This window comes from Elaeis guineensis, chromosome 9, assembly GCF_000442705.2.
Source record: "Elaeis guineensis isolate ETL-2024a chromosome 9, EG11, whole genome shotgun sequence".
Lineage (NCBI taxonomy): Eukaryota > Viridiplantae > Streptophyta > Magnoliopsida > Arecales > Arecaceae > Elaeis > Elaeis guineensis.
In genome coordinates, this window is record NC_026001.2 from 14,927,814 (window position 1) to 14,939,745 (window position 11,932).

Genomic DNA, 11,932 nt, shown 5'->3' on the forward strand with positions numbered 1-11,932 from the left:
ACATATGCAGTGAATTACGTATATACTCATAAATTACACTTGAAATAGTTTAATTTACAGAAACTTATGAATCTCGTATAGTAAACTGCCATTTACTATCAAACAAATACTTAAACATTCAAGTGTTGGTGACTTGGTTTCTTTTTTTTATCAAGGTTTTATTTTATTTATTTATTTCTTCAAATAATGAATCCAAATTTTAATCTCAAAAATATTTTTATAATCCATTTATCTTTTTATTTATTAATATAATTAATCCACATTCTTCCCTTTAAATTGCTTTTTTCTTTCCATGCTATTTCTTAAGACATACAATTGTCACCATCATAATTCAAACTCAAATACATCTCCACAGCATGCACAGGAGATGTTATGGACATGAATATCTAATCTAATCATCAAATTAGTTTTTTGTAAAGGCTACTCTTCAACCTAACTTAAGATCATACTTGTTTCAAACTAGTCCATACAATTAGGTGTAAATTCTATATCAAATCAATTAAAATTCTAAACTTGATCGGAATGCGGCATTGTCACCTTAAGCAGAGCTCACACATGTCATGTGCATGCTTGTTTAGCAAGTAATATCATGGCTATGTTTTGTACAAATAACATTTAAGACTCGTTTGATTCCTAGGAAGTGGAGTAGGGAAAGGCTGAGAAGTGGAGAGGAGTCCTCTTATTTGATTGAAATTTTAAGAAAAGAAAAAATAAAAAAAAAAATTTCATTGGAAGATACTTTCTATATTTCATAGGAAGTGTAAACTCATGGAGGAGATAGATTTGAAACTTTGCACAAGATAGAAATTGATGATCTTTTTTTTTTCAAAATATCCTTTTAATATTATCTTTATATATATAGTATTATATTATATTAGTATTTATATTAATATAATATAATATTTATATTGATATCAATATAATATTTATATTAATATAAATTTTATATTAATATTTATATAGAGTTACGGAGCAAAAATGTATGGTCTTATATCTACAAAGAGTATAATAGATATTTTATATAATTTTCTTAAAAAAATGAATGTTCAATCAAATATAAACTATTTTGAAATAAGTGACTTTTCAATGATCAACTCATACCAAAACTATATTATCAAGCATCATATTTTTGAGAAATAATTTTTCAGAAAGAAAAGTTCTTCCCACAAACCAAACGAGTCTTTAAATACTTTTTGGTGTTGCAATGAATGGAAAAATCAACAAAAAAAGAAATATGAGTAAATATGTTACCCGTGGCCATGAAATGACGTGCACATGCTTTCCTATTATACACATCCAATTATGTAGCGAAGAAAATCTAATAACAGTGTCGCGTGTGGCTGCAAACGATATGAGAATATTTTTATCTAACTAAATAGCCAGGCAACGACAAATGACATAAGAATGCTTTCGCACGCATGATCAAGCACGAGGTTATTGGACCAGTAAATTATAAGCTACTTGCAATAGTAAAGCGACAAATGAATGCTTTTATGTTATAACGAATGCGATAATTTGGGAGCCGGATCTAGGGTTAACTTACGGTGCCGACAAGAAACAACATTCGAACACTTTCGAACTATAATCTCATAGACACGATAAGTTGTCAGCAGATAAGAACCTAATTACGATATTAACATGCTAATCATGTCCTTGACTCATAATGCATACATTAATAAGATTCTAACTAGCATCATTTTTTAATCCCGATATTTCGGCAACCGATATCATAATCAACCGAAATTTTGGTTCATCTCGGTTCAGATAGGAGTTCCGAAGAATGTGAAAATAACTAGGGTTTTCAAAATATTGGCCAACATATAGAAATGAGAATATTAATATTTAACTCAATATAGTAAAAAAAAAATAAAATACCATTCTAATGCAATACCTTAGGCAAAATTAGAAAAATCTTTATTTATATATTTACTATATCGACTTCCAATTGTTAAATACATTTAGTTATACAATACCTGAACAATGAGTGTTACAATATTTATATGTATCGTATCGGGAGTGTATCTTACCTTTACAAACTGACACTTCAAGTGAGATGGAAAGGTGTTTAGCTTAATTAAAAGCGTAACTGAAAAGGGAAGAGATAAGTACAACAGTGGAGCGCTTAAAGCAAGAGCGGTGTGCATGGAGACAGAAGAGGAGTTGGAGTTGAACGAAAAAGCCAGAGATCTGATGGAAAAAAAAGTCGAGAACGTTGAGAGGATAAGTTCGTGATTTGGAGAAAGCTTTTTGATGCCAATTGCTTCTTTGACACCTGAACGCCTCTCGTCGGAGTCCAGCGGCTTCCTCTCCATGCTCCAACAACACCACCTTGCTTGCTTCCCATTTCCTCCTCTACCCTTCCAAATTACTGAACTGCCTACTACTTAAGTTTAAAAATTGTGGTAAAAGTTGGACAGCAGCTCAACTGTTAGACTTTTGCACCGACCATAATCTTTTATCTTTGTTTGTTTTCTTCCTATAAGTAACCATGCTATTAATGATGTCTTTATGACTGTATAATATGGCTGTTATTTTCTTACATTGCAAGGAGACATTATTGCACATAGTCAAATGGATGGAAGATATTAAGATCTTGCTATTTGAACACATGACTTGCAAGTTTGCATTATAGTGAGTATCTCACTTTTTAATTACCAAAAAAAAAAAGAATCTCGCCTTTTCTAATTCATGGATAAGGATTGGATTGCTGTAGTATTTTATTAATTAGTTCCAGATCTCAATTTTCTTTCTCCTTGCTTTGATTTAATTAAGTTCTCATTATTACACTACCATGAACTCTTAGTATTTATGCTTGTCACTAATTATATACCAATAAAATACAATTCTGATTTAATAGCAATATAAATGTTCATAAAAGGTAAAACAAATTCTTCCAATAGAGATAGTTCAAAAAAAAAAAAAAAAAAGGAGAGAAGCTATTAAACATAATAAAAGAACATCAAATTGATCATGATAGTATACTCTATAGATTCAATAAATAACTAAAAAATATTAAATAATAAGTAATTTCTTAACTTGTTAGATACGACTTAAAATTTGAGCAAGAAATGATAGGCCTTTAAATTTTGGAGGATGTTCAAACATTGGTCTATGTTTAGTGTGAAAATAGTAGTCGTTACATATTTTTGAAAGAAAGTCAAAAAAAATTATTTCCATCGTCACAAACAAAATGTGAGTTCTTTACCAGCGTCAAAACAAAATCCAAAAAGTGGCTGACACGTATTCTTTTTGTTCTGTAGTACAAGGGCAACTTTGTCACACAAAGTTCACCAACTCTGGGCAATTTGGTACTCTCTCGCCCATGCAATCCTGTACTTATACCACCCCCCACTCCACCTCTCCACTGCACCACTGCCTTCTTTGGGCAGAAGAGAGAGTTCGAGGGAGGGGGAAAGGGAGAGGAGAGATAGTTTTAGAGAGGGAAAGATGTCGGACGAGGTGGTCGTGAACGTCGACAGCTTGGTGGCCGCAGCAGCAGCGGCACCTGAGGCCAGGAATGGGGCCGGCGGCCACGGCGGAATTGCCACCGGGGCTGCTGCTCCGCCGACGTCGACGCCGGCGCCGGAAGGCGCAGTGCCGGAGATAAAGATCTTCATCGAGAACCCAGGGGGCAGCTTCAGCGGTACCAAGAGTGACAGCGTGGTGCAGTGCAAAATCTGCCATGACGATGGGCTGGAAAGCGAGATGGAAACGCCCTGCGGTTGTGATGGAACCATAAAGGTCTCATTCTTATCTCTCTCTTTGTCTATGCTTCTGTCTCTAGATCTCAACTATTTGTTACAGTTGGTGCTTTGAATCATGTTCTGGAGCCTGATTTCTTTTCTGTTGTTGTTGGCGTTTAGGATTTATCGCTTTTTCTCGGATTATTGATTGTTGCGTTCATATTGTTTCGCTTCTTTCTTCATAAAAGTAGGTGCAATAAATTAAGGTGCTTTTTTTCTTATTTCTTTCATGAAGATTGCATTTTTTTTTTTTTTTTTTGATGAAAAGATTGCAGCTTTTTAGATATTTTTATGGATCCATTACTCTCTTTTGTTGATCACGAGAAGTTTTTTCCTCTCTACTTATAGTCAAGCTGTTGTTTGCTTTGTTTTGGAACCTAGGCGGATTTGCATTCACTCTCTCTCTCTCCCTCTCTCTCTCTCTCCTCCTCCCTCTCTCCTGCCAAGTGTTTATATATATACTGTTTTTCTTCAGGGTTAATTTATACCGGTATTCCTTTTGTTTGATTTTATCTATGGGTATTACGTCAAAGCTGCATGCAGTATGCTCAGAATTGGTTTCTATAGAACCAAGGTTTATTTGTTTATTTCATTTGTTTTAAGTTTTGGTTCCTCTGAATGCTGGAATGAATGTCAGCGATTTAGTGATCTCAATTTGTTGCTTGTTGTTTGTAGTTGGAGATGTTATATTGGAGATTTTATCTCCCTAGTTGATATTGAAAATAACTCATTTGATGGCTATTTGAACCAAGACAACCTTAAATGTATGCCAGATTGCACATTTCTCCCTGCAAATTATGGAATGCATGCCCATGGTATATATTCTTCATTAATTCCTTACCTGTCATTTGTTGTCATTGATGTTACATCTGAGATTTTGATTTTTCTGGTCGATACACCGAAAGAATTCCATTCATTGTGGTTCACTTGATTTGATATTCTTAAAAATATATATACTTAGTTTAACACTAAATCCCTAAAGTTGGAATGCATGTCAGTCGTTTATTGTTTTTATTTGTCATTGTTTGCCGGATAATTTATTTTGGGATCCTAATTTTTCTAATTGATCCTTTAAAGTTAATCTTTGATTGTGATTCATTTGATTGTATAGATCTTGGATATATACTAGTTTCATGTTAGTTGCTCCAAACTCTAAAATGCATGTTAATGTTTTAGTGTTCTTAATTCTTTGTTTGTCATTTGTTGTCGGAAATTTTAAATTTGAAATACTATCCTAATGATTGACATATCAGAAATAATTCTTTTGATTGAGATTTATTTGGTCTGCTAGATCCTGAAAGACATCAGTTGATTTTAATATTTCAAATTAGTTCCTCTAATATTCTGGAAATTCATATCCATCATATATCATCCCTAATTCTAGTTTTGTCATTTATTTTTGCAAATATCGCATCTGAGATATTATAATTGATACTTTGTAAGTAGTTGCTTTAATTGATGTTCATTTCATTTGGTAGAGCCTTACACAATATTTCACTTTACATCAATTCCTCCAAAATTATGGATCATTTCATGTCATTGGTTTATTATTATTCGTTCTATTTTTGTCGTTTGTTGTTGGAGCTATTGTATTGGAGATACTATCTTTTTGGATGATACTTTTAGAAATAATTCTTAATTTTTATTGAAGTTCATTAATTTGATGGAGCCTCTAACATATACTTGATTTTACATTAGTTCCTCCAACATTTTGGAATTGGATATTAGTGTTGTTCTTTTTATTTGTCATCTGTTGTCAAAAAATATCACATGTGAGATTTTATAAAAAGGTAGTCTAATACATGAGGCTTCTATCATTGTAGACTATGGGAAGGATCAAAAATATACATCCCTACCCCCACATGCGGGGAGGTTGTTTCAATATTTCGAACCCATGACACTCAGGTCGCATGGAGCAACTGTACCATTGCTTCAAGGCTCACCCTTACATTTGAGATTTTGTTCCTCTACTTTATCCTTCTTAGGTTAAATTTAATTTAGTCCATGGAGTTCGATCGAAGAGCTTACCCTCCAGAACATTCCATTTCACCTATCCATCATCTTCATTTAGTCTCTTCAATCTTTATTATTTGAATCCTTCTTTGGGAAGCATATTTTTACTTTTCAGCTTAATCTAGTTCGCTTCCTTCCTCAATCTCAACTTCCTCGATAATGCATGCTCCCCCTTCTAACACTAATTTTCATTGCATTCCTCACTACTATGGTGCACCATTCTTCTCACAAGCAATTCTTAGATCAAAGAAGTCATTTGTCATGGTGATCAAGGGAGCAAATCACCACCACCTCGGGCCATCTTCAATTAGCTTCATTAACTTGCTTGTAGAATTTAGAGCTTGTGTTTGTTTGAGTTTTTTCCCTCTTTTTTTTACTTGCTTTTCGAGATGAAAACCTGTTGGTCTGATAATTGAATTCTTTCCGCTTCTGCAGTTTGCACACAGGAAGTGCGTCCAGACATGGATTGATCTCAAAGGAGATATTATTTGTGAAATTTGCCACCAGGTTTTTTCTAGCTGATATTCCTGTCCTCTATCTCTATCTCTCTCTCTCTCTCTTCTGAGTGGGGTGGAGTGGGGGGCTATGTTAGCTGTGGCTTTCTCTTTTAATGCTTCAAAAGCTTGTTCCTTATCAAGTATTTACATTTGTGTTCTTATTAAAAGGTCCATTTAAGTTATTGGTATTTAGGCATTTCAGTGACTTACATAACAAGATAAGTTCTGTTATCATGGCTAATGTTTTCTTTCCCATTTTTTGAGAAAAAATTAATACGGCTGATGTTAACCCGCAATCTTTTTCTGTTTTGTTAAATTTGGTGACTGTGCCACATATTCTAAATTTAAAACCAGATGTTTGGGAAAAGAAGCTGCGGTATCACTCATGCTTCCCTGAACTTTGTACACACAAATTGGAATTTCAATATTCATGAAATTGTTCATACCATGTTTACTGATAGCAGATGTTGTTTTTTTTTCCTCCTCACTCATTTACCTTGAAATTTGGATATTTTTTTTTTTGTAAATTAATCTGCGACATGGCTCTCAGAATTAGCTATATGAAAGTTAATACATGACAAAATAACATAAAAATTCAAGCTCTTAAAGTTTCACCACCAATTTATGTATTCTGAACAACAATACAAAGAAAAGAATGTAAAAGTATCATATGAGTGTCATTGGTTCATGTACCTTCTGTCAGTAAAGCACTCCTGGAAAATAAGTCCTAATTTCTTTTGTTTTAATAGGAATTTCGCCCAGATTATGCAGTTCTTCCAGAGAGTGAGGCTTATCGCAGGTGGGTTTTAGCATCCCTTATCTTTTTCTTTTTTCCTTTAAATTCCATCCAAATGCCTTTTGGTCTGTAAGTGCATGCATCAGAGTTACTGCTGAATTCTCCTTTTCTATGATATGTAGGAGTGCCGGTTCTCTTTGTTTGGGGACTTGAAAGATTTATCAGTTAAATAAGTGTGGTCATGCAACTCTTATATAGTTAATTGTGTTCATAGGTTAAAATCATTTCTAGTAATTATTTTAGAGGAAGCAATCTTGGCGTTGGCTTTTTTTTTATTGGTTGTCAGAACATTTTCTTGTATGCTGCCAGCAGTAGAGGGTGAATAAACCTTATTTTATGTGATGACTGAAATTTTGTTTAGTCATCCACTTAAAGACTAGGTTGGAAACTTAAGGGAATTTATTAAGCTCAAAGGACTCTCTCTCTCTCTCTCTCTCTCTCTCTCTCTCTCTCGCACTAAACACATGTACAGGATAATTTACTGGATTATCTATAAATCATTGGAAGTAGCCAAATTTAGCATTGAGCGTGCACTTCCCTTGGCATTTTATGGCATTATGGAAGGAATGTTATGTAGCAGGTGGTGCAGGACTCAAATCTTTACATTGTTCATCAGTTCTCCTTGGGTTGGCTTTAACTTGTTTTCTTCCCATGATAAGGAAAATAGACATTAGCTCCTCGATTCCAGAGATACCATTATTAAGGAGGAGGAAGGCCAACAATTGGCAAGTTTCATTACCAATGTCCCAAAATTAGCAATAGCGCTTGAGGCATGGGTAGAACGCTTTGGGTATCAAAACACTAACCTGTTCTCAGAAAACTAGGAAATCATTAGTTGGAGAAGTGATGCTTATACTTGCCCACAGTAAGATGCCTCCTTGAGGTAGCAATGTAGACAAAGCAGTTTACTCTATTGATTGCCCAAGCAAGAGACTAAATTACTTAGGCATTTAATCAAACTAGCATTTAGGTCTACATAATCTATATAACATGTAATTAGCTGTATGATATTATTGTTTGGCATGTGTAATGTATGCAGAAATCAAGAGATTTGGCAGGCTGCTGTGTGTAAATTATACTCAACCATACTTGGAGTAAACCCCACCGGAAGACCAGTTAGATGGATAATGGTGATCATCAAAATGTACATTAATTTTACTGTCCTGAAAGGCCAGAAAAGTACTAAATAAATGTAAAAAAATATCATGTGCTCTCTACTTGTTTTGTCTCAGATTAGAGCTCTTCAGCCATATACTATTAATCTGTCAGGTCACATAGCTTTTATGCTCCATTAACACAAAAAGTACATTTTTATTTCAAATTTATCATGTTTTCATGGTTAGTTTTGAAGAAATTTGGCATTCTCTGGTTTACCATTTTATCTCCTGATCAAATTTGGAGTCCAGGCTCCATAATGAAGGTTTTCTGGCCCTTTCTGACTCTGAGAATGAGGAAAATAACCATCGTCTCAGGTTCTGGAAATATGCAGGCTACATTGTAAGATAAAATTTTCTTTACCAACACTTCATTTTCCTTAGAATTGTCCGCGGCCTGAAACATATCAATGATTTTGGACAGGTGATGCTGCTTCTGTTTATTCGCTACCTCCTAATGATTGTTGTAGACACCGGTGGCATACAAGGCTCGACATTGGAGTACTTTCAAGTAAGTGTGGTAAAAGTGCCTGATGTTTATGATGGTGGATATTTACTGTCTTCATGATATTTAAATGGGATGCAAACTTGGACTTACATAACATAAACATTTAACTTACCAGATGAAGGTTTATCACATAGTTTTGAATAGCTAAGAAAATTGATCTATATTCAAGAAGAATCTCTTAAATCTCTTATTGGATAGGTTTAACTTGAATTCTTCTGTAATCCTACATCCCTTCCAACTTCTTAGATGAAATCCATTTCTCTCTAACAGAGTCCTTGTCTGAATTGTGAATATTGTTTTGCCAAAAAAACAGGAAAATCATTCTTAAAGTTTTCTACTAAGACAAAACAAAACACAGTATCTCCTTCATGTCATCACACTCTTTCCACACTCCATTTTCTGAAAACCATATGTTAAATTTCATGTGATACATGTACAAGGAATCAATTGATTATTTCAATAATCATTGGCTTACATTCCTCCATCTAGTTGGCAGACAAAATTTTTTTTTTTTTTAAATATATCTTTTTCTTTTTTGGGTTATGTACATATTCATGCATGTATCTGTATGTTGTGTAGAAACATAAATAATGTCTATGTGAATGGTGACAACAGCTATCTTGAACTTGCAGATGTATGTTGAGTCCTCGGACTATCTTTTGCCAGGCTATATGCTCCTAAGGACACTTTTCCTTGTCCTGTGGCGAGGATGGCGTCGGGTATGGTCTAGATTCAATTCTTGGAATTGTTTTTTTTTTTTTTCTTTTCTTTTTTTTTAATCCTTAACAAACAAAACAGTATGAATTGTTGGATTACTGGGTTCTCTTAATGAACCCTGCCTATTTCAAACATTGGGAATATAAAGGCCATGGATTCTGAATCAAACAACCTTTTGCTCTAACACATGCACAAAAACACTTGCAGATGCGCACATGGGAGGAAGAACTAGAAAAAATAGTAAGAAAAAAATAATGATGCTTGGCTGTTGTGGGGGTAAAACTATGGAATTCAAACAGTAAAACTGAGCATTCGCATCCATATATCATATTAAAGTGGTAAACTTATTGTTGTAAACCAGTAAGCCAAGCATTCTAAAGTAGGCATGAAAAGATGGAGTTCAGTGTTAAGTAGGGCCAAGGGACTTGGTCTTGTCTACAAGTCCTACCATTACAACATCTTTGAAATTTGAAGTAATTGGTTAACACACTCCATTTTGTGCTTCTCATGCAGGCCCTGGACTGAAGCAGGGGAGTTGGGAAATTTCTGGTTTTGCTGCTATATGCTGGTTCATCTGCTGTCCCTTGGTTGGTTGGTTTTGTGGTTGGTTGTCCTGTTGTTGTTTGGTTTCTGTAATCCATCGTTTTTGAGTATGTAAGTGGTGCTCTCTTACTAAAGAGAGATGAGGTAAATAAGGAGCAGATAACTCGAACTCCTGTAGTTTATTGCTCCAATTTATAATATTTCATGGCATTTTCCTTAGAGCATGGATGTTGGCCGAAATGGTTTCCTCTTTATTTGTCTGTGTTCTCAGCTGTGCTACTTTCTTATGTGAAGCTTGATAAATAACCCTCTGTAAAGGGGAAATTTGGGAATTTCCCATCCTGGTGATTCCCTTGGATGCAACAGTGAAAGTTCTCAAACTGTAGAAGATTACAAGTCACTACAATCTGAGACTAACACATTCACTGCTGATCAAATTGGATGATAAATTTTAACACAGCCTTTGGCCACATAATAAGTACTATCTCAGCAGCCCAGCATAACTCAGTAGTATTCCAATATAGCACAGACCTTTTACATTGGATTATATGACTTATATTTCACCATGGTTCTTTCCTGGTATCCAAACGTATAGCATTTTTTTTTTTTTTTTTTTTTTTTGAGTTGTTATCAAAGTGTACAGCTGTATGAGTCCACTGTAATTGCTGCAGAATCACCGTTCTCCAATATATAAATACCAAAAATCAAAACCAATTGAAGTCATTCACAGACTCTAGTCATTGAATAACTTCAAGAACAATTGTTCCTCTTCCAAGTAGGTCGACTTGATTTCTAAAGAGAGAATATGATTAAAGGAATTTCAACGTGATCTCCAATAACAACATCATCAGGTCCTTCATAAAAGGTGCAGAGAGACAGGTTGCTTAGATCCGGTGTTACATGATGTGTAGCTCCAGAATCCATGGTCCATCCGGCACTACTGGAATTTGTTAGGATTTGACATCTCGAGATTCAGCCCACATTGAGCCCACAGCGAGGTTCGCAGCGAAAAACGGAGTCCAACGAGACCAAGATCACCCCAAACGGAGCTCGGATGGAGGAGATACGACCTTTTGAAGTCGGCACGAGATCCGAGGCGGCGGAGGACCGCCGGCGGAGCGGCGGCGGCGCACGGCCCAGGTGGGGCCAACGCGGGGGACACGCGGGCCGGCCCAGGCCTAGGTGCCTTGCCTGGGGCCTGTACCCCGGTCCACCGTGGATCGGGCGGTTCATGGTGGACCGCGTGGATCGCGTGGGCGTTTCCTATATATTTCTCACGATACACGGCACTATTCTGTGGACCGGTCACGATCAGACGGCCCAAGGAGTTTCCGATCTTGATCCGACGGTTCAAGAACTTAATTTGGCTTGTTTAGGAGATCTAAAGCTAATCTAATTAGGTTTAAACCCTTGTTTAAGGCCTTTAAAAGGCCTGTGTCTCAACAAAGAAGGGTGTGGTCTATTTTTTTTTTGCCGTGGACACCGTACGGAACTCGAGGAGAGAGAGAGATTGCACCGTTGAGAGAGAGAAGGAGCAGAGGCTCCTGGACAGCGGACGCCAGGCACTTCAGGGGTTCAAGGGGTCTTCCAAGAGAGATAGCTTTTATGAGGAAAACTTCTAGTAAGAAAGAAATTGGGTGTACGAGGGTTGAGGGTGAGATCTTCTCTTGTAAATTCTTTTTTTCATAGTAAAGTTTGCATGCCCCGTGGAGGCGAGCCCTTTTGTGGCTGATCCACATATTTTGATTATTTTATTTTATTTTTTTTTTTTTCTGCTGCATCACGTGGTACTGAAAAGGTCTTGGAAAGTGGTGTCCTGGCCAAACATCCACCCAACAAATGGTATCAGAGCAAGGTGGTACAAGGACGCAGATTGTAGCGGTGGTGAGCAAGACTGAAGATGGAGATCAACAAGTTTGATGGTAAAAGTAATTTCTCTTTGTGGCAGGCAAGGGTGAAGG

General features: G+C 35.9%; 1 protein-coding gene across 1 annotated transcript; it reads left to right on the plus strand.

The window, feature by feature from the left end:
- Positions 1-3,360: 3,360 nt before the first annotated feature.
- Positions 3,361-10,190, plus strand: LOC105051462 (uncharacterized). The gene is made up of 7 exons (XM_073243618.1): positions 3,361-3,741; positions 6,192-6,263; positions 7,003-7,052; positions 8,456-8,546; positions 8,628-8,714; positions 9,344-9,430; positions 9,942-10,190. Exons 1-7 carry the CDS (start codon positions 3,448-3,450, stop codon positions 9,951-9,953), a joined length of 693 nt encoding a protein of 230 aa, XP_073099719.1. The 5' UTR covers positions 3,361-3,447; the 3' UTR covers positions 9,954-10,190.
- The last annotated feature ends 1,742 nt before the right edge of the window (positions 10,191-11,932 follow it).